This window comes from Sphaerulina musiva (assembly GCF_000320565.1).
Source record: "Sphaerulina musiva SO2202 unplaced genomic scaffold SEPMUscaffold_1, whole genome shotgun sequence".
NCBI classification, from domain to species: Eukaryota; Fungi; Ascomycota; class Dothideomycetes; order Mycosphaerellales; family Mycosphaerellaceae; genus Sphaerulina; species Sphaerulina musiva.
The window spans coordinates 674,465-700,300 of NW_016017383.1; the positions used below are offsets into that span (position 1 = coordinate 674,465).

At 51.3% G+C, this 25,836-nt stretch overlaps 10 protein-coding genes across 10 annotated transcripts; 5 read left to right on the forward strand and 5 right to left on the reverse strand.

Moving 5' to 3' along the window:
• Positions 1 to 1,363: 1,363 nt before the first annotated feature.
• On the reverse strand, positions 1,364 to 3,023 carry SEPMUDRAFT_121938 (kinase-like protein; the record flags this gene model as incomplete). Its single annotated transcript, XM_016901740.1, has 3 exons — positions 1,364 to 1,520; positions 1,577 to 2,059; positions 2,111 to 3,023. A coding segment is annotated over one exon (618 nt), but the record flags the coding sequence as incomplete, so codon positions are not given.
• Positions 3,024 to 3,254: 231 nt separating this feature from the next.
• SEPMUDRAFT_145659 (uncharacterized protein) lies at positions 3,255 to 6,913 on the forward strand. Its single transcript, XM_016903184.1, has 3 exons — positions 3,255 to 3,275; positions 3,329 to 5,770; positions 5,834 to 6,913. Exons 2-3 carry the CDS (start codon positions 4,886 to 4,888, stop codon positions 6,359 to 6,361), a joined length of 1,413 nt encoding a protein of 470 aa, XP_016764519.1. The 5' UTR covers positions 3,255 to 3,275; positions 3,329 to 4,885; the 3' UTR covers positions 6,362 to 6,913.
• SEPMUDRAFT_32080 (glycosyltransferase family 34 protein) lies at positions 3,489 to 4,268 on the forward strand (the record flags this gene model as incomplete). Its single annotated transcript, XM_016908482.1, has 1 exon — positions 3,489 to 4,268. A coding segment is annotated over one exon (780 nt), but the record flags the coding sequence as incomplete, so codon positions are not given.
• A 1,071-nt stretch (positions 6,914 to 7,984) lies between the features above and the next one.
• Positions 7,985 to 9,561, reverse strand: SEPMUDRAFT_129350 (uncharacterized protein; the record flags this gene model as incomplete). Its single annotated transcript, XM_016902281.1, has 1 exon — positions 7,985 to 9,561. Exon 1 carries the CDS (start codon positions 9,497 to 9,499, stop codon positions 7,985 to 7,987), a length of 1,515 nt encoding a protein of 504 aa, XP_016764521.1. The 5' UTR covers positions 9,500 to 9,561.
• A 1,894-nt stretch (positions 9,562 to 11,455) lies between these two features.
• Positions 11,456 to 13,389, forward strand: SEPMUDRAFT_55696 (uncharacterized protein; the record flags this gene model as incomplete). Its single annotated transcript, XM_016909370.1, has 2 exons — positions 11,456 to 12,608; positions 12,792 to 13,389. The coding sequence occupies 2 exons, from the start codon at positions 11,456 to 11,458 to the stop codon at positions 13,004 to 13,006; spliced, it is 1,368 nt and encodes a 455-aa protein (XP_016764522.1). The 3' UTR covers positions 13,007 to 13,389.
• A 30-nt stretch (positions 13,390 to 13,419) lies between these two features.
• Positions 13,420 to 15,530, reverse strand: SEPMUDRAFT_129352 (subtilisin-like protein; the record flags this gene model as incomplete). Its single annotated transcript, XM_016902282.1, has 5 exons — positions 13,420 to 14,256; positions 14,324 to 14,475; positions 14,528 to 15,032; positions 15,084 to 15,372; positions 15,436 to 15,530. The coding sequence occupies 5 exons, from the start codon at positions 15,528 to 15,530 to the stop codon at positions 13,420 to 13,422; spliced, it is 1,878 nt and encodes a 625-aa protein (XP_016764523.1).
• Positions 15,531 to 16,517: 987 nt separating this feature from the next.
• On the forward strand, positions 16,518 to 18,507 carry SEPMUDRAFT_145660 (Peptidase_A22B-domain-containing protein). Its single transcript, XM_016903185.1, has one exon. The coding sequence runs from the start codon at positions 16,624 to 16,626 to the stop codon at positions 18,469 to 18,471; it is 1,848 nt and encodes a 615-aa protein (XP_016764524.1). The 5' UTR covers positions 16,518 to 16,623; the 3' UTR covers positions 18,472 to 18,507.
• Positions 18,508 to 18,903: 396 nt separating this feature from the next.
• On the reverse strand, positions 18,904 to 21,118 carry SEPMUDRAFT_55705 (uncharacterized protein; the record flags this gene model as incomplete). Its single annotated transcript, XM_016909371.1, has 2 exons — positions 18,904 to 20,886; positions 20,942 to 21,118. 2 exons carry the CDS (start codon positions 21,116 to 21,118, stop codon positions 19,519 to 19,521), a joined length of 1,545 nt encoding a protein of 514 aa, XP_016764525.1. The 3' UTR covers positions 18,904 to 19,518.
• Positions 18,908 to 19,222, reverse strand: SEPMUDRAFT_103790 (uncharacterized protein; the record flags this gene model as incomplete). The annotated part of the gene is made up of 1 exon (XM_016900516.1): positions 18,908 to 19,222. One exon carries the CDS (start codon positions 19,220 to 19,222, stop codon positions 18,908 to 18,910), a length of 315 nt encoding a protein of 104 aa, XP_016764526.1.
• Positions 21,119 to 21,904: 786 nt separating the features above from the next.
• SEPMUDRAFT_36354 (uncharacterized protein) lies at positions 21,905 to 23,618 on the forward strand (the record flags this gene model as incomplete). Its single annotated transcript, XM_016908636.1, has 2 exons — positions 21,905 to 22,335; positions 22,409 to 23,618. 2 exons carry the CDS (start codon positions 21,905 to 21,907, stop codon positions 23,616 to 23,618), a joined length of 1,641 nt encoding a protein of 546 aa, XP_016764527.1.
• Between the last annotated feature and the right edge of the window lie 2,218 nt (positions 23,619 to 25,836).

Sequence of the window (25,836 nt, forward strand, 5' to 3'; positions counted from 1 at the left end):
GAGAGAGAGAGAGAGAGAGAGAGAGAGAGAGAGAGAGAGAGAGAGAGAGAGAGAGAGAGTCCGTAGGAGTCTCTTTTCTTTTCTTTTCTTTTCTTTTCTTTTCGTGTGTATACACATCCATCAGCATAGCTAGAAAGGACGACCTTTTCGATTTTGGACCTTTCCGCTCTAGGATGGAGTTTTTCATTTCATGTGCATGTACCTTATATATATAAGACAACTGAAGGATAAGGTATGTAGCACCTTTTCGTCCGTCGAAGAAAAAGCCGGACACAAATGGACAACTGTAGACTTGTATCGGAATCTCTACCTGACCTACCTAGTCTAGTACCTGACCTACATCCTTAGGTATTATTACATACCTTACCCTCGCTGTACGGCACGGCATGTACTTGAACTGTCTGATATCGGAGACCCGATAACCTGTACGTAGATTTTCGGATGGCGTAAGAGTAAGGAGGTCATCTTTCTCGTTTGTCGTGGACCAACTGTCAAGGACGACGGTACAGAAGTGATAGCAAAAGTCAGGGCCGAGTCCCGCGAGATAGTCGCGTTGACATGAGTTTGCGTTCAGGCGAAATCGTAGTGCCTATAGGCATTGACAAAAGAGAGTATTACTCCTCTGAGGTGGCTTACAACTCGATACCCGAAGTTTGGAAGCGCGCAGGTTATTAGATAATGAACAGACAGCAAAAGCAAAAAAGTCGAATTGCATGTAGTGAACATGCTTATTCTCACAGATGAATGCATCAGCCGTGAATCGCTATTATCGCAATCAGTATGTATTTCATTGACATCGTTGGTTGGTGGTTATTGTACTCACAACACGGGGCCCGTCGAATTCAAGAAGCTTGGCAACGACGGATTTTACCACTAAACCACTGATGCTTTGATTGATGACTTAGCAGTCGTCAATACAATATATAATAGTTCAAACATCAGGGCTATGTAGTGAGCTTATTCAGATTTATCCAAAGTATAACCTTGTCCACAATTCACCTAATCTTCTCCGAACTCATCTTATAAGCTTGTTAGTTACACACGACATTACTAGGTAGCACACCTCTATACCCGTAAACTCCTCAGAAACAAACCGACGCGCACAAGGCAGATCGAGAATTTCTCGAAACGGCGCTAACAGACATTAGAGCGACAAAGACCCAGAGTCGAGTTCTTATTGCAACCTACTATGCTCCTCTGTATGGTCCAGCTGTACAGCCAAAACACAGAGATAGCCCGCTGAACGGGTTTTTTTGCAGCGACATTCTGGATTATTTGTTGAGCAAGACTCTCATGGCATCAGTCGACACTTGGCTATTTGGCCATACACACTACAATGTGAACGTGAAAGTGCAACACGTGCAGGTTGTCAGTAACTAATTCAGAGACGACACTTCGAGGCGCAAATTTCACATCGAATCGACGATATAAAGGACAGCCGGACTTGATGCCAGTGCGGAGTGCAGATGCAAGAAGCATTTCTACAGACTAGGAGCTTTGGGACGGGAAGGGGAAGGGACCTGGCCTTTCTGATCAGGAGGATGCAAAGGGAGAGGTCAAAGAGCACCTTGCTTACCTCCAAGGCTATCTGAAAGGTCTCCGCGCTGCCAACGATCCGTTCGACCCGGCTAGCAGTCGCAATTGAGCCTGAGTCCTCCATCAGCCGCACTTGGTTGAACAACAGCGCATATGGATGCCCTTGACCAGCACTTCTGGGCCCCCCGCTTGATCGAGAGTATACCACAGAGGTGCCTAGTGCCGCCTGGATCCCATCCGGTTGTCATCTGTCGCAGCGCCTGCGCCTCCAGACTGCAATCAAGAACCTTTGCAGCCGTATCGATTGGGATTTGAAGTTCGGCAAAGTGCGCCGCCAGCTCTGGGATCCTTCGTGAGCCAGATCAAATCGGTTCCATCATTGGGGTTTGTCGGTTCGGCCGGCAGTCGCAGCGAGCTTTCCAAAGGAAAAGAGCGTACGCCGGAAGTGATGGTACAGCGAATGATTTCCCATCGACCAATAAGTTCCTCTGCCTCAGGTGCGCAGCAAAGCGATCAAGATTGGCTTGTTATGTATCAGCAAAAAACGTCAAGAAATGTGCCCACCTACACTTACTTGGGAAGAAGTCAAATAAGACTTGCTGGTCGAAGAAGAAGCTCACACATAGTCCTCTTTGACGTTATGAGTGAAGGTCCATCGGGCACGATTCTGGAGGATCCTGAGCAAAGAGCTCTTTGGCTTATCCACCAAACAGTCGAGACAGTAATTGCTTGATCAGTCTGCCGTCTTCGTTGCCACTTCATGTACTCAGTGCTCTGAGATCGTGCACAACTTCTTCCACAGCCGTATATGCACCGCTCCAGCACCTGTGTACGATCCTGCCGACAAGAAGGTTGTCCAGAACGGGGAAGTCGTGCAACGCAAAACGCGTCTGGATTACAACTTCATCCTCGAACGTGTCCAGTTCTGGAAAGGGTTCATAGCCTTGCATGATATAGTAGATCGTCGATCCAAGTGCAAAAATGTCGGTTTCTATACTAGCCTCGTCATCTGCTTTGCCGGGCATACGTGATTTCGCGTTCTCGCATACTCCGCCGTCAACTTGGACGCTACCATCTAGGCCTAGAACGCGTCCCTGAAAGTCGCAGAGAAGAATATTGAGGTCGTTGTCCAGCAGAAGGTTTGTAGCGTTCAAGTCGCAGTGGAGAACGTGCTGTTTGTAGATATAGGCCACAGCTTCAGCTGTTTGTAAGGCCCACTTCTGCCTAGTCGTTGCAGAAACCAAAGAGTCTTGCTGGAGATATTTGGCGAGCGAACCATTAGTTGCAAGCTGCAGCAGAATGCCCTGCTCAGTTTTGCCCTTGTACTCCAGTATGCGAGGATTAGGGCCAAGATGAGTATAGATCTTCTCTTCGCACTCCAGTTGAGAAAGATTTTTGGGATCGTGAGGGTATTTGAGCACAGTGTTGTCATCAACGAAACCGATGTAGTTGGTGCCACCGGTGGCAAGTATGCGGGAAACGCCCTCTGGGTAGTACGGTTTGACGATGAGCATGTTGAACAGCGCTTGTAGAATGTGGCAGACGAGAAATCACAGTGTTCTAAGCATTTTTAGAGATGTTATAAGTCATACTCGGCTGCTGCGGGGCTGCTCGGAAGCAGGCCCGATTAATACCGGAGGGACTCGGCATAGACGATCTGATCTTCTCCGAACTCATCTTGCAAGCTTGTTAGTTACACACGACATCACTAGGTAGTATACCTCTATGCCCGTAAAGTGGTAATCACTGACTTCCAACATGATATTTCGATCCGCCGCTGACCCTTTGTCAGGCAAAACTGCAGGCGAGCCCCTGTTTCTGCTGCATGTATCATTCTCTTCCTACTGCTGTTTTTCATCAAGTTTCGGAGCCGCAATACCAACTACAGCTTCTCGGCTCATCCAACCTCACCGGAGTCTGAACGCTCCCTCCCAGCTCGTCCAAAATGCAGCGTGACAAAGGTATCAATGCTCTACGGCGCGCACAAAGTTCCACAACTTGACGCCGCTCTCCTCTCTCACCAACGACACAGTGAGCGTTTCGGCTGCCCCTTCGCCAAACTCGAGTACGACGTCACCACGCGGAAACTCTACAGCAAACACTACTTCCTCCTATCCACTATGCTACAAGAACTGTCTAAACCCGTCGAGCACAGGCAACAATGGCTCATGTGGGTAGACGCCGACTCCATCGTCTTAAATCCCGCGCTCTCTCCCGAGATTTTCTTGCCTCCGGATGATGTGCAAGGTGTCTACGCGCTCGTGACAGCGGATCACAATGGGCTCAATTCGGGAGTGTTTTATCTTCGAGTACATTCTGATTCTGTCGATCTTCTCACGCAGACGCTGGCGTACCCGCTCGCGCATCCGGCGGAGGACCTAGGGTGGTTTGGTGAACAAGCTGCTATGGCACATGTGATTCAGTCGATTGAAACAGCAGCAGCAGCGAATACGACTGGTCCATCTGGTATTGTGTGGATGCCTCGCATATGGTTCAACGCGTATGAGTTTGAGCATGGTTTCGAGGGCCAGCCGGGTGCTGCTTTGGTGCATTTTGCCGGTTTGGCGGAGAAGAGATTGACGCACATGACGAGATGGTTGGATGAATTGCAGCAGAATCCCGCCAAGTGGGAAATCCCTTTGCATAAAACGTTCTATGAAGACGCGATTTCGAGGTTTTGGAAGGAATACGTTGCGAATGCTACGGCGCAAAGTACGAAGGATCAATCATAGCTATGTGTTCTGCCTATTAGGCTATTATCGCAGCGGGTGGATCGGCGGCCTCGTGTCATCAATCAATCTCTCACTGTCTCAATTCGCTATTCCGGCTTCACCAGGGCAAATTTGATAGCGAACCAGGATCGCCACCCTGGTCCATAGAAAAAGGCTTGTGTGTTTAGTCTGGCGTAACCGAGAATCCGGGATGCACGTCTTCTTGTTTCTGTTCGACGACCTTCGCTGCCGCGAAAGACACAAAAGCCCGTTTGGGAGGTTCGGCTTCATCAACAGAACACGACGCGGACAAGATTGTTTGCTCTGATGCCCACAAACAGATGCTGTGGTCCGCGACCGGCTCATTGCAGGAGCTCCGAGATTTCTTCCCGTGTAGCACAATGTCATCTTCAACGCCAGTCAGGACAGGCATTATTGGGAAACGCCGTCAAGTACGAGTCCAGCATGTAACCGGCGCTAAGTAAGTTGACCTCGACGTCGATCTATCGAACTCCCACACATCTTTACAAGCCCTCTATTCCTCGCACTGCTCCTGTCTCCTCTCGATCATCGATGCTCACCTCACTGCCGCTCATCGCGCCTGTGCGCCTGTCACCCCTCGCTCTCAGCGGACAACCATGTGGACCTACAACTCCCCACCGCTTGGACAGCACTTGAGTCGGTGGTCCGTACAGCCTGGAGTCTGGCAATTCACTTGCGCCATACTGCTTCTCCTCTTGGTCTCGAGAGAATACAGCCATCGAGAGGTCCGCGCTCCAACGCCATCAGCCTTTGCGATACCTTCTGATCCGGTGATTGAGATTCACTCCAAATCCACAGCAGCACAGCCGATACTGGATTCGCTCTCAAAGTCAGGAACTCCATGGCAGTATGATTGGCAACGAGATGGGAACAATCAGTATCTGGCCGCCAGCCAATGCGACGCTGCTTTCCCACTGCTGTACCATGAAATTGAACGGGCCCAGCAGCGTTTTGGTGCGGCCAACATCACCGAGGACGATATCGACTTATTTCGTGAGGGTACTGGCAATGATGGAGGCGTGAGAATCTTGATCGTCGACTCGCAAGTCCGCATTATTTTGACCCGAGGGCTGTTCAGAGAGGACTTCCGTCATCGAATCATCGCCATCGTGCAGCAAGTCGTGCAAGCTGTCGCTGCTGCAGATGCTTCAGGTGAAGCGATTCCAAACATTGAGTTTAGCGTTGTGGTCGATGACATCGCTGTTCTCGATCAGAAGAAGCCTGGAGCGTTATGGTCGTTCACTCGAAGGGATGCAGATGCTGTCCATGACAATCTGTGGTTGATTCCAGACTTCCATTTCTTTGCAGCGCCGCCCGAAGCCGAAGGCTTTCGGACCATGCAGGCGAAGTTTAGGACACACGACTCATCTCTCGAGCAGAAGCTGCCGCAGGTGGTATGGCGTGGAGCAACGTGGACGAACAAGCCCGTGCGACAGTCTTTACTGGATGTGACAGCTGGAAAAGAATGGGCAAACGTATCGGTGAGAACGAGAAACGAAGCTTTGCTTGAAGTCTCCTCTGCTAATGAACCCTTGTGCTTACAGGAAATGAGCTGGGAGAACCTTGCCACGGTGATTCCAATGGATGAATTCTGCAAATATCGCTACACTGTCAATACCGAAGGACGGGCCTGGTCTGCCCGAATGACACATCTCTTCAACTGCGACAGTCTAATGTTCGTTCATGACGTAGAATGGGTAGCGCACTACTACCACCTACTCGACACAGGCCACAATTGCATTTCCGTAGCTCGCGACTTCCACGACCTCGAGGCCAAAATCCAATACTACGAGCACCACCTCGACGAAGCCCAACAAATCGCCGACCGAGCCAAAGAAACTTTCAGACAACGATACACCACTCCTGCCGCAACAGCTTGCTACTGGAGAAAACTGATGCGAACTTGGTCAACAGTCGCATTCGAACCCCAAATTCACATCCCTTCAGACGACGAGGAGACTTCTTCTTCTCCCCGCAAAAGAATCCGAGGAATTACTTTTGAAGAGTTTATTTTGCATTTGAATGATCAGGACTATCCTTATCAGAAGAAGAAGAAGAATCAAAATGGTTGAGTGGTGGATGGAGATGATGATGATGATGGTTTCTCGACCGAAATCAATCCTACCTTACCTTACACAGCGGGAGTACCTAGTACGTACGACCATCAACCAATCCGATCTTTTCATCGCTGAGGTATATGTACTTGGTACTTTCAGGACAAAAAAGACAAGCAACTACAGGCAAGGATATTCAATCCCATCATACCATGTCTCCGATGATGGTGATGATGATGATGATGTCGATCGGCAAGGCAAAACAATCATTTCTGCCGCGAACAACTCCACGCACAAAATTTCCTGCGTCAAGAGAGGGCAAGATAGAGTCGTGGGGAGTCTGTCGTTATTGGGAGGGCTATGTAACATAGTCAGTCTTGAGGCGAAGGAAATGGTTTGGGGAAAGAGAAGACTATTGGACAAGTTGTTTGTGTTCTGTCTCTTTGCAGATGGAAGGGGAGGAGAGGAGAGGAGAGGAAAGGAGAGGAGAGGAAAGGAAGGGAAAGGCAAGCAAGCAGGCAAGCAGATGTCAAGATATGTATATTAGGTGTATAACTTACTCAAGGTACTACTACCTCCTACTACTCCTTCCTAGGTACTATTGTACTTACTACATTATCAATCAATCAGCTCATCTATCCATCTGTCTATCTGTCTGTCTATTGTACATGTACAAAGGGTGCTTGCTTGCTTGCTTACTTGCTGGCTGGCTGTTGTTGTTATTGAGAGACCTAATTATATTATTTCTTATCATGTCACGTTGCATAGTCGCATTTACTACTACCTTACCTACAAGGGAATTATAGGAGGTTTTGTCTGGAGGAACTACTTTTGTTTTTTTTTTCCTTTTGTTTTTCCTTCTTTTCCTTTTCACTTTCCATTCATTTTTTATTATTACTCATGTTCGCCAAGATAGTGCTTAGGACAAGGGACAAGGGACAAGGAACAAGGACAGTCAGTCAGTCAGGCGGACTTGGGTTTCGAAGTTGAGAAGTGTGTGTTGCGGTTTGATGGATGGTGTAGGGGAATCATGGATGATGAATGTCACGATGAGAAGAGAGAGAGAGAGAGAGAGAGAGATAGTATAATCAGGCAATAAAAGTCATTTGCCATTGCGTCTTAAAGTCCATCCAACGCTACTTGTGTACTGGTTACAAAGGAGAAAACAAACAATCAAACACGCAGACAAAAACCAGTACGGGTATCATAAACTTTTCAAAAACAAGAGCAAGAACAACAAGAGCAAGAGCAAGAGCAAGAACAACAAGAAAGAATTGCAAAAGCCAGACCCAGTGGAGGATGATTGAGCCCTCAGTAGATGATGTTCGAGTATTGGCCAGACATTCATGCATTGGACGATATCCTGCCAACACAGCTTCGAAAAGCCATGCCGGTGGTAATCAAGTCACTCATGCACAAACGCTGTCTCCATCGCACAAAGTTCCATCGGCAAGTTCGAACGGATGCAAAAAGAGAAAAAGTGAGAAGAGTCCGACGCGACGCCCTGCATCTCGTATTGCTACGAGAAGTGGGTATCAAACGTCTTCTTCTTCATCATCTTTTTTTTTCTTTTCGCTCCGTGAACATTGCGTCAGGTTCTAAGGTTAGAGTGCCATCTCTCACACCATCTGCCAACTCAATCTAGACCTCCGACGACGAGAAGAACGGGAGAGCCTTCAGGCTTCTCAGCCGCCAATCCTCGCCGTACTTTCTGGGTTGGCGTCGCTTCTTCTTCTTGCCACCCTTCTCTCCCTCTCCATCCTGCTTCTCCTCATCCTCCTCCTCATCTTCACTCTTCTCCGCCTCTTTCTTCTTCTCCTCCTGCTTCACCTCAGCCTCCTGCTCTTTCCTCTCTTCCGGCGGCGTGGTGGTGTCCCGCTGAGGTTCGACGGCCGCCGGACGGCTCGTCTCACCCCAGTTGCGCGCGCGAAAGTCATCCAGCAACAGGCGTGCCCTGTCAGCATACTCCTGCGGGAAGTGAAACCTCCCGCCAGAAATGACCCCCAGCATGGCCTCGACTTGTGCTTCTGCTCGGTGAGCAGGCACGATGCCATTGGAGTTGCGCTCCAGGCAATCGAGGACAGCGTCGAGGTGTTCAAGCCCCGAGCTGAATTTGGGGTCGCCGGTGGTCATTGGAGCTGCTTTCAGGGCGTTGGCCAGCGTCCGGATTGAAGGCAAATGGTCTGCCTTCAGAGAGGAAATTGCGTTCCTCGCCGCTCGAAGCTTTGCCGCCTCGTCTTTCTGGACTTGCTCGCGGCTCGCTGCGGCCTCTTTTGTCTTGAGGTGCGTGGCGAGCTGGAGGTCTTTCGAGACGAGGGACGCAGTGGCTTCTTCGAGGCGAGTTTGCAGAGCTTTCAGAGCCACGGCGTGCTCGAGATCAGCTTCTGATCTCTGCGTGCGCAATGTGGTCTTCTCGAGCTCTGCGGAGGCGAGGGAGGCAGCGAGGGTGTCCAGGCGAGGTTGCAGAGCTGCGAGAGCCACGGCGTGCTCGAGATCGGCTTCTGATCTCTGCGTGCGCAACGTGGTGATTTCGAGCTCTGCGGAGGAGAAGGCGGCAGCGAGGGTGTCCAGGCGAAAGAGGCTTTCAACGTACTGCCACCCAGATAGGGTGGCATCGTTGGTGAGGGCTGCCAGTTCGCTGGCACGCCCGGCCTCTGCTCGCGACTTCTTGGGCTTGTGGGTTGCGGCCGCGCGATGGCGACCGTGGCCCTTGCGCATGTGGCGGAGGGGGAGGCAGAGCGAGAGGGGGAGGCAGAGCGAGAGGAGAAGAGCGAGGGCGAGCAGGCCGGCGGCGACGACCAGGGCGAATGGTGGTGGGGTCAGGGATCCTGTCCCTGCCCCGAGGGTGATGTTGTGAGCCGGCGCTGCGGCGGTGGTGGCGGTGGTGGCGTTGAGAAACGATTGTCTCGAAATCTCAAGCTCATCGGCGAGCCGTTGGTACGACTCAGCCGCGCGCTGCTTCTGGAGTCGGAGCTCCGACTCCTTCTTCGCGAACGCAATCTGCAGCTGTTCGTGCTCGATGACGGCTGCCTCCTCTGCCTCCCGTTCTTGCCGGATTCTCTCGTCATTCTTGTTGATGAGGACGTTGGCGATGGCGGAGAGCACACAAGTGCAACCAAACTCGAAGAGGGTCTGCCCCAGGGGAGGACGGCTCATCTTGCCACCCTTTGCGCGGTGTATGGTGTTTTGTCAGGAGAAGTTCTGCTCAACAGAGACAGAAGGGTGTCTGGTGGTGCTTGCGAGGCGGGCCGGTCGTCGTATTCTTTTTTTTTTTCAGGACGCAGAAGCGCCGCCGAACAAAGAATTGGTTTTGCGGACGAACCGGTACTGTGGTCTGGTCTGATGGTGTCCGAGACAGCGACAGAGACCGAGACAGAGAGAGAAGGGGGTTGGTGGTGATGCTCGCGAATTCTGCTGGTCGTCGTTCTTGTTTTTTGGTTTGTGAAACAGAGACGAAGACAGAGACAGAAGGGAGGATGGAAAAAGACAGAGAAAGAAGGGGGGTTGGTGCTCGCACAGTGTGCTGGTCGTCGTTTTCTTTTGTCAGGAGACGCAGAAGCGCCGCTGGAAAAAAAGAATTGGTTTTGTAGACGAACGGGTACTGGGAGCGGATGGTGGGTGTGTGCGTGTCTGGTTGTGACGAGACGCGGTGGTTGTTGTAAGAGAGAGAGTCAAAACAGAAGGAAGACTCATAATATAGTGCGAGAGGGTCCGGCACAGCGGGCCGGTCTTGGCGGGAAAGTGAGGTTTTGGGAATCAGGTTTGAGGATTCAAGATTGAAGCAATCAGGCACCCAGTAGCTCGCCTTTGCCGCTACACGACTTCTGTGCCTCGAGACACCGAGCATTCCCACCTGCAGGTATTGAGCAGCTTGTACTGGTACACTTGCGGCCTCTCTTCGTTGTGTACAGACTCTGCCTGTCTTCGCTTCTGTTGGCTGGTCAACAATGGTCCACAAAAGCACGCGAGACGCACCACAGGCGAGCGAGCTTCAATCCACGAACTGGACATCGAGCCATCCAACCTTCAGGCGCCTCGCGCCATGTGCCCACAGACAGGGGCCGCAAGTGAATATCCGAGCAAGCAATTCGGCCTGTAGCAGCGCAGGGAGAAGTTCCGCTACCACGGAAGTTTAGACGAAACTAACACCTTCTGCTGCATACAGTATATGCCGCGCTGCGCAACTTACAAAGAAATCGTACATTATCTCAAGATTTGCTCTTGCCAATGCCTTTCGAGCTCTCTCGCTCGACCCAGGGGACGACCCAGGCAGAATGTCAGGATCTCAGGATCTTAGCTATGATGCCTCACCGCAGTACAGCGATCACAGATATGTCCAGCTCATCGGGCTATGACACTACGTCTCATAGGATTTATGCTCATTCCTCGCGCATCGCCTCTGCCAGCGTACCATGAGGATGCGCTCATGTTCGTATGGGCTACATCGGTGCAGCCTCTTCCATCTCTTCACCTCAAGCCCAAAAGCTTGCGAAACCTCATCTGCACATATACAAGCAGCAGTGGCTATTTTCTTATCCATTCGAGGTTCTGTCTCAATCGAAGGATCATCGTACAAGTCTTCTAATCATACACGCTCACGGTCGAGGGCGGGGACAGGCAGTTCGGGCAACAGGTCTCGTGGAAGGATGGACAGTAAGCTATGACTGAGCAGCAATTCATTATTATTATCATGGTCGACGGTGAATAGATTCCCGGGGCCGAGTGTATACGAGAACAAGAGACGACGTGAGGTTCGCAAACCTCGCTTGTGCACGGGAAACTAAGCTTCCGAATAGTGAGAGTGAGATCTTGGCACATTTGTCCGCTGGAACCCGGCTCGCGATTCTTCGGAAGACCTTGTCTCTGCGACCATTCACTGATCATAAGGCTACGCACATAAGAAATTCACATCATCATGGAGTGTCAGATGCTCAAATTGCGAGTGCCAATATACGCCATCGTCCCGAGAGCCGGTATAGGAATAAGGACTACGCCATGTCATTCACTTACATTCCCACGCTACCTTACATATTGCAGCCAGAATACCCTCACCAGGCAAGTTTGTCTTACGCACACCGATCGGAGAGCTAGGTAGCGTAGACACTTGACACCATGTCTGCCACGAAGCCGAGTGCCTCGCAAGGACAAGATGACCACAAATTGAATATCCTCCTCACCAATGGACGCTTCCCCGTCTCACTTGATCTCGCTCGACAGTTCCGTCTCGCTGGCCATACAGTCTACTGTATCGATCCTATGGGCACACACATCTGCACATTTTCGAAAGCGGTCAAACAGAGTGCTCAAGTGCCGGCACCACACAAGAATGCCACTGGCTACATTCAAGCTGTTAAGCTCCTCGTAGCACGATGGCACATTGACATCATCATTCCGATACACGAGGAGATTTTTTGCTTGGCTGATTCCAAGGAGCCGGAGGTGTTGGATCGTCTCTTCGCCCCGTCGTTCGATCTGCTCGTGAGACTACACAACAAGCATGAATTTACAAACTACATGGAACAGCTCGGCCTTGCGGTACCTCGAGCGTGGCTTTGCAAAAGTCTGCATGATGTGATGCAATTCCCCGTGGAAGAGTTTCCTGATGGAATCGCACTCAAGCCATGTTTTGGTCGAGCGTGTTCGGGTTTGTACCATCTCAAGCCTGGCGCACCTATACCGACTGATCTCCAAATCGACGAGGACAACTGGTATGTAGCACAAGAGTGGCTCGAGGGCAAACGATATTGCAGCTACAGCATCGTGCGAGAAGGCAGGATCGAGGCAACGAGTTGCTACCCTGTATTGGACACACTCGATGGCAGCAGCAGTGTCTTCTTTCGACAGACCTTCCACCCTGGAATCTACGATTACATCTACGGATTTGTCACAGGAGGTCCCAAATTCAGTGGACAAATCGCCTTCGACTTCATCGAAACCTCCAAAGGCCTCTACGCCATCGAATGTAATCCACGAGCAACATCCGGTCTACATCTTTGGACAAACACACCCTCACTAGCCGAAGCCATCACAGGGTCCTTGCCCAAAGAACTCATTGAACGTCCCATACGACCGCCAAAGAAGAGATCAGGACGAGAATCTCACGCCCAAGTTGCTGCCGGCATGCTGATGTGGCAACATAAAGACGCCACCACTCGAGTCTGGCTGAGACATATGAAACGATTAATCTTCACAAGAGATGTGATTTGGAAATGGCGAGATCCCATGCCAACTATTGCCCAACCTTTTCTCTTAACCGAGTACTACCGTAAGTGAAAAAGAAAAACCTCATATGTACCTACCTTCTAACCTCGTCAACTTTTCGAATCCAATCCACACGTCTGTGCGTAATCCCAGAAGGCCGAAAGAAAGAATTTTTGAATGCACTTTTCAAGACTTAAGAGAGACAGTTCCCATGCATACTTACTCACCTTTTCTTCTTTCTACCTAGGCATGTGTCGCAGAACCGGACTCCAGCTCCCCAAGCTATTCCAAGAACAATTAATCTGGGAGCCCAAAGGCGAAGAACTGAGACGAGTGCGAGCCATGTTTGGCAAACATCATTCCATTGGCGCAGATAGCGGTGTAGTGGTACTGCCGCAGCCTGTTGAACATGTCGAATCTTGGGATACGAGGACTTTGACGACGACTACTGAAGGTTCTTGACGTTTTTCGAAACACGTGCGAAACTCGTGTAGTGGTTTGTATTAATACCTACCTTACCTTACCTTACCTTACCTTGCCAAAGGGAGTGGCGCTGGTTTTGCTGTTGCTATTTACTGGTCACCACGAGCACGCGTGAAGGGGATTCGTTGCGCACTTTAGCTGTGCCCGGGGGTGGACGAGGGCTTCTTGATGTGGGACGCGGGAAAGGAAGGGGATGGAGAAACTCCATGTATGGCGTGAGAGGTGTCAATAGCGACTTTTGTTTAGGTCTGATTGTGTTGTGTGCATGAGAGGCAGATTGGAAATCAGATTCACAAGAGGGAGAGTGCGGAAAACAAAAATCGCAAGCGAACTGGTTTCTAGTCTGTCTACCTATGCTAAATTACCCAGGCTTCAGCTCAGTTCCACTCCCCTCAATTCTTCCAACTCCACCCTCCAACAGGCGGAAACCTCCAAATTTCACTCGGCACATTCCCCCAAGCACAAGTCTCCAACGCACGACTCTTCATCTTCCAAAAATCCGGCGTGCCAATTCCCGTCGTAGGATCCCAACCTTCCGTAGCATTCCAACTTGCAAAAGGAATAATCGCCGCCCCGGGAAGTGGATTTCCATTTTGTATATCAATTCCATTGCATCCCACAGCACTCCCTTCGGTGATATCGTTGAGTGTATCAGCTGCGGCACCATAGAGCCACGGATTGAGAAATCCCATTGCGGGCAGTCCGGCGCGTAGACGGGCGTCGTTGAGGAGGGCGATGATGGATGCTACTACGGGAGTGGCGGCGGAGGTACCTCCGTTTGGAGCGATAGAGCCGTTGATGAAGGTTGCGTAGTCGGGATAGAGACTGTGTGCAGCAATATCTGGAATAGCACGTCCGTGGAAATCTACGAAGTTGTTCGAGCTGTAGTAGGTTTTCGTAGCGGGACTAATGTGTTTCGAGAGGTAGGTATTGATGGCGGATTTTTGATACCATGCGGTTTTGAAGTACTTGCTGAAGCCTCCTCCGGTGGCATTCCAGGCGATTTCGTTGTTGAAGGATTGTGTGCCACCTACTCCGGTTACGTAGGGACAGGTTGTTGGAAATCGTGGTTCGAATTGGGGCGCGCCTTCAATCACATTTCCAGGAGGGAGATTGGCGCGGCAGATTACTCCGGTGCCTTGGTCGCCGGAACTGGCAAGGACTGTTCGACCGCGAAGACCGAGCATACCGATCATGTTGCAGACTCGGGCAGCATATTTCGGCGGGACCTGATCGATGGGTCAGAAATACGACTGACTCATGAGTGCGCGACATGTTCTTATTAGGCTTACCTACCGTGTTCTCGTGGTCTCCATAGCTCTGAGAGAATATGTACGGCAACTTGGAGTTCGGTTGTGACAGCAGGTATTGATAATACTCCGCAAATGGCTCGTTGGTATCCAGGGAGGCGTTCGGACTCTGGAGATCAGGGATGGCAGGAGCAATGCCTGGTCCGGTTAATTCACAGCTCAGAAAGTGATAGCTTGGTGGTCCACATACCTCCTGTGATATAAGTGTAGATGGGCAAGCCATCGACGAGTCCAACGATGTTCTGCACGTCCAGATTGGCTTCGCCATCCATTTCTGTCAGAGGATTTTGATCGTTGACTGCTCCATTCAACAGCGCAAGTACAGTGAAGTTTTGCTCGGGAATATTGAATGCTTTTTCGAACAGGTCAAGATCGCTGTAGCTTGGTGTCTGATTCACGAAATTGGCAAAAGCAATACTGCTTCCGGATTTTGGGTCCACCTTGTAGCCTCCAGTGTTGTACAACTCGCTCAGACACTGCGGTGTAAGGAGGTCGTAATGCCGGCCTGTTCTCTTCGAGACATACGTGGTAGTGCAAGCTGGATTGAGCTGGGGCTGGCTCGGCTTGTCGCGAGTAGTCAGGGTGGGAATTTCCTCTTCTCGCGGTAGAACTGCTTGAGCTTTCATCTCTCCAAAGTACGTAGTCGGGGAGATAATATCGATATATTGAGCGAGATCCTCAGGCACTGAGTAGGACTGTGGACTGTTAGTCAACACTTGGTCAGACGGAGGGCCTTGCGGACTCACCATCGTTCGCAGCTTGGTTGTCTGCCCGTCCGTGTACAGCTTGAATGCAGCACTCATCATCTGGTTGGCCTTGGCCACCGACGAGTCGAATCTGACCGTTACACCATCACTGACTATGTTTGTGGCGCCCGATTTGCTAAGCCACGACTTGACTTTGTTTGCCGCGTCTGTAGATGGTGCAAACATGGCATTCTGGCTGTCCAAGTCCTGATATTGGCCATACTTGGGGCTACCTGGCGTAGAAACCAACGCAAGCTGAGACTCTAGCTTATTGAGATTTTGGTACTTTCTGTTCCGTGTGTATTGTCTTAGTCTGATTATACTGAACACTCCCTGAGAATCGTACACTTACAACGATACGCTAAGGTGCATTAGTGTGTTATTGTACACTGTGCTGTCAGAAACGCTCCAGCCATGTGGAAGGCCTGATAGGCATTCGTGTACCATCGCGCTATAGGAAGGCAGCACGAGAAGAGAGAGTGCATATACCGACCACATGTTGCAGCGAGCTTACCGAGGGTAATGGACAGAATGAAACAAGCGCGAATGGCAGCAATATACATGTACGTCCTGGCTTAGACCAAGCAGATCATCCAGCAGATCATCAATGCTTCGCAATGCTTCGCAAAGCTTCGGGAGTTGCAGAAACAAGAGCTTATTGTTGCCTACAAGCGCGCTATGAAATAACCTGTTGGCTCGGTGGTACCAGTGTGATGGTGATGAGAGCGACGTCAATACGAGACTCTATGCCGCATCGGGATGGTCAGATATAACGTGGACGGTCGCGAAAAAAGCAAAGAGGCTCTCGTCGACAAGCCGGCAATGATGAACAGACAACACTGCCTTGCTCTGTCCAGGCTCAAGCAAGATGGGAGTGAGATTGTCGGCACCATTGCCCATCTGAGCAGCCTGGCTTTCGCTTTCACGAGGGACCGACACACGAGGCGCAGGCCGTCGATCATGCGCTGCTACATATAGGTAGGCAAAGTAGGTAGTAGCTGTATGGATGAACCATGTTGGTGCATTCCGTGTCGGCGTTCTTGAAGGCCTTCTTGCGGTGATGAGAAGAGTTTGGTGGTCTTGATCTGCATCGTCATCTGCTCCATCATCCATCATCCATCATCCATTATCCGTCATCCATGGCCATCACTCGCCTCGTTGCGCTCTGTCTTCTGAAGCGTTAGATCGCACTGCTATACCATAAATCCAACGTATGTATGTGCAGAGGTCCAGATGAAGAGACTTCTCTGCCAGGGGGTGTAGTTGTACCAGGCTCATCCCTGCCGGCATTCATATGAAAGAAAACGCGTGAAAGTTGAGGGAATGTGGCCTCCAAAGCTTCCTTCATGGTACACCGACCCGTGAACACCCTTCTCAGCGCGTACCGTACCGTACCTCCTACCTACCTCCGACCTTACCGGAGTGAACAACTGGCTGCCCGCTGCGTATTTGGTGCCATCTTCAGCATGAGCACAACACCGCGACAACAATGACCACAGAATAGCATTTTCCCACCCCGAATCGCACTCCCACATCCACCATGGCCCTGGACATGAACGAGCTGCTCACGGCAGCGGCCCACCACTGGCAGCAGAATCGGCATCTGTGGCCCATGTACCTCCACCTGCTGCTCGCAGCCCTCTTTCCCATCTACACTGGCGCACACGCTTCCCTCTCGAGACCCTCGTCAGCAGCCAAGCCGGAGAAGAAGAAGGAGAAAGAGAAGGAAGAGGGCGACAACGACGAAGATGGAGAGGATGAAGAAGAAGAAGAGACAATCCAACAGGTTGAGGGCCTGACTCCCAGAGACGCCCTGATATTCCCGCTGATGGCTGGCACTGTGCTCGCTGGTCTATATTGGCTGATCAAGACGTATGGTGCTGGCATTATCAACACAGTGCTTGGCCTGTATTTCAGCCTGATTGGCACTTACAGCGTGGCGAAGCTCATCAACGACTCGTGGATCACCATGGCAAGTTTGATCATGCCCAGGTACTACAGCGATCAAGGCAAGATATGGAAAGTGCAACACCACATGCGTAGAGCAGTCGCACTGGGCAGCGAGTCTGCAACCAGAACCACACCCTTTGCTGGGCCTTTGGGCCGGCTCCCACTTCCGGCTCCTCTGCTGAGCTTCGCTTGGCGGCTACGAGATGTAGTCAAGCAGCGATATCAAGTCAAGGGCTTTGCAAAGCACGTCTTCGAGTTCAAGATCGTTGCCACGCGTCTCAACGCCGCATCCGGTATCCTCGGCATTTCAGCCATCATCTACAGTCTCCTTGTTGACAAGCCTTGGTGGCTCACAAATCTGCAAGGGTTCGGTGTCTGTTATGGTGCATTGCAGCTGATGTCACCCACCACATTCGCCACTGGATCTCTGATATTATCAGGTCTCTTCTTTTATGACATCTGGGCAGTCTTCTTTACACCCCTCATGGTCACTGTGGCTACAAACCTGGATGTACCGATCAAGCTGGTCTTTCCTCGGCCACAAGACCCTTCCGCAGCGCCTGGAGAGCAACGAGCTTACAGCATGCTTGGTCTGGGCGATATTGTGCTGCCTGGTCTCATGATTGGTCTGTGTCTACGCTTCGATCTCTACATGCACTATCTGCGAAAGCAAAAACAGACTCAGAAACAGGTCTGCGATGGAGACGTGTGCACGCTCAAGACTGAGGTCGAAAAGGCGCCATATGTGACTGTCAGTGGCAAGTGGGGCGATAAATTGTGGATAAGAGGAAGTTCTCATTTGGACCTACCTGCTGCCTTGTCGACCAGCTTCAACAAGCCCTACTTCTCGGCATCGATGATTGGGTATGTGATTGGTATGATTGCAACACTAGTCTTCATGTCAATCTTTCGGCACGTTCAGCCAGCACTGCTCTATCTCGTCCCAGGCGTACTAATCAGTACCTGGGCCACTGGGCTCATCCGAGGCGAGCTCAAAGAGATGTGGAACTTCAGCGAAGCGATCACTGGTGAAGCTGAAGACGACGACGAGAAGGAGGGCGAGACGACCACAGAGTCGAAGGGTCTTTTCGCTGATCTTTGGGCTGATATATTTGGAAGCTCGGAAAAAGAAGAGACGAGTGAGACGAAGAAGGGAAGTGATGACAGTGAGTCCAACAACCCGAAACCTACCGACAGAGCAGAGACAGACCCAGACAGCATATTCTTCTTTGAAATATCGCGATGCAAACGTGGTGCAGCCCCGGAGGCAGTCACCAGCGTCAGAAGTGCTTCCGCTTCTCGTGCGTCCAGCAATCTGGAAGATGAGGATAGTGTCCTAGTATCTCGACCAGACCCGGACGCCGAGGAGACGCAACCTCGCTTCCGCGTTGTCTCCACCCAGCAAGGCACAGCGGAGAAGCACCAACGTCTTTCGTAGGTACCTAGATTAGGTAGCGCTGTAATTTGAAGCCAGATTCTCGTTCAATTGGAGCAGGACAGACAGCTCTATCCTTTGTTTGGTCTGAAAGATCCTTGAGCCAATTCATCTTCTTATCTCATTCTTTCTTACCACGTCGTATCATCAATGGATTCTTGCATCGAGGACGCGAGACACGATTGGGAGGTTGTTCGAATTAGTGGCGGGGTTGTTTTGGTATGTGTTCCTCATACGCTGGATATATGCTATATGCCACCTTGGCGCAAGTACTATAGAATAGGTAGGTAGGTAGGTTGGTGGAAGAAGAACTTGTGTGATCGAAAAGGATTCCAAGGAAAACGGGGGAGAAAGGTTTTGTTATAAAGAGAGAGAGAGAGAGAGAGAGAGAGAGAGAGAGAGAGAGAGAGAGATCACGTTAGATTTCATTCTTTTGGCTTCATAGTGACGATCCAACTCTAGCATTTTCACCTTGATCGTTGCGTCCAGAGCCCGACATCGTTCCAATACCGATTAGATCTGCAGTCTGCTTGTCACAACCTGAAGCAGCGTGGCGCTTGAACTGCTGATAAGGAGTCCAGTGTAGATGTTTCAAATCACTCGTATTAATCATAGTAGTCTTGCCTTCCCTAACAAGCCCGACTCTGAGGCGCTTGATATCAACAGCGCCAGCGCCTAGCCCGGACCAAGAAAGATGCGAGAATGATGGCGGATGTTGAGTTAGGTGCGGTCTCGTTCTGAAAGGAGGGCCCATGGCAGTTAGGCAAAATAAGTCCACGTGATTGATGCCGTGGTTTGCCGTAATGTCCTCTAGAGGACCAGCATTCGCATACTGGAAAAGATCAGTAGCATGATTGCCGATGGCAACGGCGCATCAAGGCGCAGGCGGGCTGAGGTCGAGATGACTCCGTCTGGCAAGTTATGATTTGTGAAGGCCGCTTTCCCAAGATCTAGAGATGCCAGGGCGTACTTTTGGAAGAGTGATTGGCACCCTTCGCCAAACGTACATATATGAACGATTGAATTGGTGCACGCCGTGATTTGCGACTTTCAAGCAGTCTTGCGTTTTCTATTGCGGAATGCGCGTAGTTCTTTCAGACCAGACAGGATAAGAGGCACTGCCATAGGACCGAGTAAAGGCACATAGACTGCAACCTTGTGCTCCTCAGGGAAATAGACCTGGCCGACCATGGAAGGCTCAAAGAAGGCTTGTTCAACCTCGTTTTCGGCAATACGAGCATTGGCCAGAGCGCTCTGGAAGCGTCCACTGCGCAGGTCGCTGCATGCCAGGTCCAGGCGATGAAGGGTTTCATCGACTGACGTCGCTACCGAGTCTGGGATAGCAATGGATGTCAGTTTCAAAGTGAGCCTTGACAGTGCGCCAAGTGTGGAAGATGCAGACAGTATCAGCGATGTGGCTCTTTCTCTGGCCAGGCTAGAGATCTTCAGTGACAGGGATGGCGGCGACTGAGGCACACCAAGCAATGCAGCAAGTTGATCTGCAAACGTGATCATGTCTGGTTGTAGGTCTTCTAGCGAGAGAGTATCGGCCACTCCGCTAACAGGATTGTGGATTTGTACGCCTCCCCATTGCGGAATGATCCAGCTAGTTCCACTATCGCCTTCAATGAGTAGTGGGCTCTTCTCGATTGAAGGAACGTACAACACAAAGTTGATGGTAGGTCCGGCGCCGATACTGGGGTTCAGCGGCCATTCCGCGGCGTTGACGAATCCTGTGAGATCTCCATGGGACAACAGCCAGGCGTTCCTGGCATCATCAAAGGTGGGTCCAGCGATTGATGCACTGAAGGAAGCATAGAGTTGGACTTGCGTTTCGATCGTAAACCTGCTAATGGACGATAGTGATTGCAAGAGTGGCGAAATATACGCTTGTATCGCCTCGTCAATCGCCCAGGCGGATGGAGAGGCTGCGGGTGTGAACAACGAGAAGGTGATGTGATAATTCGACGCGTACTTGAAAGCCCTTGTGGTACGGCCGTCCAACGCTTTCTGTTTTGCAGGATCCAGTTGAAGGGGCTGATCACTGTTTGCGAAACTCGTGCCGGCGACGAGGTAGGCAAGAGACGCACTTTCGTCGGCAAACACGCGAGAGACTTCTTGTGCGATGAAAGGACCCACTTCACCTATATTGACCGGCGGGCTGAGATCAAGACTCACGTCGAGTGTCGGCTCCCAGGACCTCAGTGACACGCGTGGAGTCTGCGCAGTCTCCAGGATGACCGTGAGTGCAGTGTCCGGTGATGTGAGATTCGTGGTCGAGACGCGAAAGCTATGCAGGGGCAGGCCTTGCTGGGCGTTCAAGACGGTCTCGATATTAGTAGCAAGAGCCTCTGCGTGCCCCGATGGCATGCTGGATGTCTGCAGTTGAACGTGGAGCGGATATTGCAATTGGCACGCCTTGGGAAGGTCAGTAGTCGGTTCGCTTCATCTGAGAAGGGAGTGGAGATTTCACCTTTCCATCAGCCCACGCATTCATGGAGTCAAGGGGAAGTGAGGATCGAGGGATGGAAGTCGTCCAATTCCAATGTGGTACGCCCAGCAGGACTACGACCGCCCAGAAGGCCATAAGGATGAGACGACGGGTCCAGATCATGCTGGCCGACTCTGGGGGCGCTTCCGACGGCTTCATGTCGTCCAAAGTGGACTTGGGGGCGTCCAGCGTGGTGGAAGATGTCTCAGATATGCTACTCTTCATTTTCATACCCCTTTTATTGTCGACCACGTCGGTCGTGTCTCCATTGGGGGTGGGCGGGAACGTGTTCATACCTGAGGAGACAGGAGGACTCAAGTGGCTTGGCGATCGGAGCGGAGAAACCTGTTCGGCCGAATTGGACTGGGTAGACTGGGTCGGCAAGCCCGGCAAAGAAAGTCTCACTCTCCGGAACCACCACTTTTCTCCTGTTTCTCCTGTTTCTCCCTTTTCTCTTTCTCATGATATCAGAGTATTAGATGGGCCTCTACCTACATTACTGTCGTAGCCTTGTGATGTCAATCACGTGGGCTCGATGTCGTGTACCGTTTCCAGACAGGAACCTCAGGCTCCCGATATGGTGTCGGTACAGTAATGTCAAGCCCAAAAGTGATGATACACACCATATACCACGTCGAAGCATACATTCGGTAAGTTATGGGAGAGATGAAACGGATGCACTCATATGAGCAAAGACATTCATGGATGGCGAGGAACGGGTCAAGTCGCGCCTGTCAATTGTGACAAACAAAGATGGAACCGGCTGTGACGGGAAAACTCCACCATTTCACCTATGAATATTTAAGGGAGTGAGATACAAGTCTCGCCCCAACAGTTCGACACTAAGGTACCCAATCATTCCAGACTGCTACTCCTACCACCTTGACAGCAACATCACCATCGAACAGTATGGCGGCCAGCAGTCGTATGGACCGCTTCGTGACCATGATCGGTGGGGAAAATGCCCTTCCATCCAAAGTACCGACACCCAACGGAAAACAAGAAGAAGTGGACATACCACAGCCACGTGAAGCACCTCTTCATCACACGGACGACGATTCGCATGAAAATCAGCATCTTCCCAATGCGAACTCGACGTATCGATTGGGTGAAATCGAAGCCGCACTGAGCCAAGTGAAGCAGGAGTCGGCATCATCATCATCATCATCATCATCATCATCATCCAACGCCTTCAGCTCCGACAGAAAGGCACCATTTGATGCAAGAAAGGGAGAGCATTTGCCGAGCAATGTCGAGTTGACACCCTTTTTCGCCGTCACCAAATACTGCTACACGTGCGTGCCGTACAGGTGGTCGCAATCTCTTGCCACTGCCTTCTTCGACGCGGGCAAAATCTACACGCGTAACTGGAGTCTGTAAGTTGTTCACTGCACTACATGTGAATCTTCACTTGCGCGCTGCACGCTTTCATTCGCTGACAATGTGAAGCTATTACATCTATGACGACGAGTACGGACTCCTCACCTTCGTGCCAACCTCGCAAGTGCAGTCTCTATTTGACGAGATCAACGCGAAATTTGAACGCGCCAACGTTGCCATCGACCAGTGGCAGCGCGAGAACGGTTTCGTTCTCACCTTCGACGAGCTTCCAAAGGCACTGCGCCCGCGCTTTCTCGGTCAGTGCATCTCGCGATCCCAATACGCTTCCTGGATAGATCAGTTGAGTTGCGAGCGCCTTGTGAGGCTTCCAACTGCGCCTACCACTGAAGACCCCAGCATCGAGGCTGTCAGGGCGAAAATCAAAGTCGCATATCTCCTCAACACGGAAATGCAGAAGGCGAGCAGGAAAAAGAGGCATTCCGAGACATCGGTCACGCAAGGCGACAGCGCGAGTAACGCGATGCAGTACTTTGGTTTGAACCCAACGTCCGACTCAGCCTCTGTCCAGCCCGGCGTGCCTGAGCCCCTCCTCGACCACACGAAGCCAGTGCCTCACGCTTTCGACCAAGAGCCGATCCTGATCGCAATCGACGTCGAAGCCTACGAACATCCCCCACGCATGATCACAGAGATCGGAGTAGCCACACTGGACACTCGCGACTTGAAGGGCATCGCACCAGGCGAGAATGGAAGAGAGTGGCAAAAATTCATTCGAGGCCGCCACCTGCGCATTGCCGAGTACAAAAGATACAAAAACCGCCGATGGGTCAAAGGATGCCCGGATGCCTTCGAATTCGGAACAAGCGAATTTGTTCCCAAAAAGAACACTGCAGCGCACCTCTCCAGCTGTTTCCGCGAACCCTATTCCGGTGGTCAAAACGCCAACCATCCCTCTTCCACAACAAACACCAACAACAACAACAATCCAACCAGCCTCTGGCCCGAACATCGCAACCTGATCATCGTCGGCCACGATCTATCACAAGACATCAAATACTTCGAATCCATGAATGTAGAAATTAGGAATCGTCGCAATCTCATTGATACATTGGATACAATTCCTCTCTTCAAGCATTACACGGGAGATTCACAAGCGAGCTCTTTGGGGAAAATTTTGCTGCATTTTGATTTGGAGTCGTGGAATTTGCATAATGCGGGGAATGATGCCGTGTATACTATGCATGCTCTTTTGGCGATTTGTGTTACTTCGGCGGGCGAGAGGAGAGGTTTGAGGTGGACTGGGAATGGTGAGGATTGAGGGACTGACTCTAAAGGCTGCTCTTTTTTTTCCTTCTTTGGGATTCCAGCGTGCTTTGGAGGTTATTTGGAGGTTATAGAAGGTACCTAAGGTAGGCACACAGGCACACAAGGACTGGAGGATTGCCGGGTTGGAAAGCGATATAGACTAGAGGTGGTGGTGGGCTGCGGCTTCGGCACTCGTACACACCTATCAGGTTCGATCAGACTGAAATCAAAGGACCAGAATACAGGGTCCAATCGCTAGAAAAAGTAGAGAAATGGTCAACGTGGTCATTCCATATTTTTTGAGATCATCGCATCATCTATTCGTTTTCTTTACGTATTGTGCTGCCCGCCCATTCGCCCAAGCGCGACAATATTGTTGTCATCACCATGCGAGGCAAGGTAATCAATCACGCCATGGAAGGCATCATGACTACAGACTCAAAAGTCCGGGAGGGAGGTAGGTAGGTAGGTAAGTCACTCGCCATGCTCGGGACACCTCCTCAACACCCACTTCTCCCAATACTTTCTCTTACTATTATCCACCCGCAATCCATCATCATTCAACTCATCCGCCGATTCCAGTCTGCCTCCGCCTCCGTGGCATGTACACCAAGGAGCTGAGCCCGGGGTATCCGGTGAGTTGAGAGCGGGAAAGTCGACCTCGTGCGCTTCGGGGCCGTGTTCATCGTCAGAATCTGCATCGCTGTCCGCGGGATATTCCGAGTCGTTGGAATCCGTGTCGTCGTCGTCGTCGTTTGTATTGTTGTGTGCTGGTCCAGGTGGTGGTGGTGGGAGATTATTATTGTCTTCTCCATCTGTGTCGTCGTCGCTGCTACTCTCGAGATCTGCTAGAGGAAAATCTGGCAGCTCGGTGCCAAGGTCTTGTGCGAATTGCTGTGAATGGTAGTATTCCGCGTATCCGATACGTCGCAAGCTGACCCATTGCAGGGATAACATGTCTGATCGGAGGAATTTGAGGATGTTCTTCCATAGACTTCCCTCCTTGAGATGGACATCTCGCAGTCGCAGGCCTTTCATGTTGGGGTGTCGCCGGACTAGGCCTGTGATCTCGGCTTCGTCTAGTTCCCAGCCTTGCACTCCAAACGCAACCAACTTCTCCCATTTCACGCCATGGAAGATGCTCTCCAACGGTAACGTTAGAGGACGGAAGGATGGGAACCCCACGTGCACAGCCCTCATATTCCTAGCTTTTGAGAAGACTTCTTTGAAGACGATTGACAATTCTTGAATCTTGGCATCGAGTTCATCGTTATCGTCGAAGTGAAGGGTGAGCACCTCCAGCCGCTCAGCCAAAGACGAAACGGAGTTGGGTACCTTCAGTCGTAAGAATCGCGCACTATCCGGGCTCAAGATGGGCAGGCTGAATCTCGACCAGGGCACCTCATTGGAGGTGAGTAGAGCAGTGATCATGGTCCTGGATGCATGAGAACATGCAGTATTCCAGCTCAGGTTGAGCTGCTGTCTGGCGTCTTCGTGTCTTCGTAGGTAGTTCAACACTATGCCATCCTCTCGATCGGAAACACGCAAAAGTTGGACGAGCTCCAGTCTCGTGAAGCTCGATATTGCACGTTTGAGAATTCGGACGTCTTCCTTTCTGGTGCAAATGGTCCGTTGCTCTAGCTCCTTGCGCTGCAAGTTGCCGATGTCAGAAGTGCCCAGCCCGAATCGTCGCAACTCTTCCGCCAGGCCTTGCAGGTCGTGTGCATCTGCAAACACAGAAGTCAGCGCATGACCGACGTCGCGCAATCACCGCACTCACCATCTTCGTAAAAGTATGGAACAAGATAGGTAAACCGCCTGACTTGCGCAGCCAGATGGGTCCACTCTGCTAACTGCTCTAAGCGCTTGAGACCATTGACTGAGAATCGAATGGCGACACGAGTGAAAAGGAGGGGCTCGCCAATCTCTGCGAATCGTTTGCAGACACTGCGGAATCTGCCCACGTCGGCCACAGAGCTTCGCGAGGGCACAGGCGCCGGCTCGAAGCTCTCGACACTCAGGTGCCTTCTCTGGGCGATGTCGACCTCTTTATCGTGATGGCCAGGCTCCACAAAAGTCAAGACCCTTTCGATGAGTTCTGTAGGCAAGCGTTCGATGCCCCCGCTCATGCTGTCTTTCCGTCGAGGCGCTCGCACGGCTATCGATACTCGGCTCGGTACGACGTCCGCGTTGATATCGCATCACCCGTGCTGTGGTATCTTCTTGAATGC

Excerpts from the sequence above, each read along its gene's own strand:
- SEPMUDRAFT_145660 (XM_016903185.1), top strand. The coding sequence starts at position 16,624 with ATGGCCCTGGACATGAACGAGCTGCTCACGGCAGCGGCCCACCACTGG.
- SEPMUDRAFT_145659 (XM_016903184.1), top strand. The coding sequence starts at position 4,886 with ATGTGGACCTACAACTCCCCACCGCTTGGACAGCACTTGAGTCGGTGG. Across the intron at positions 5,771-5,833 it reads AAGAATGGGCAAACGTATCG|GAAATGAGCTGGGAGAACCT; the intron begins GTGAGAACGAGA and ends TTGTGCTTACAG.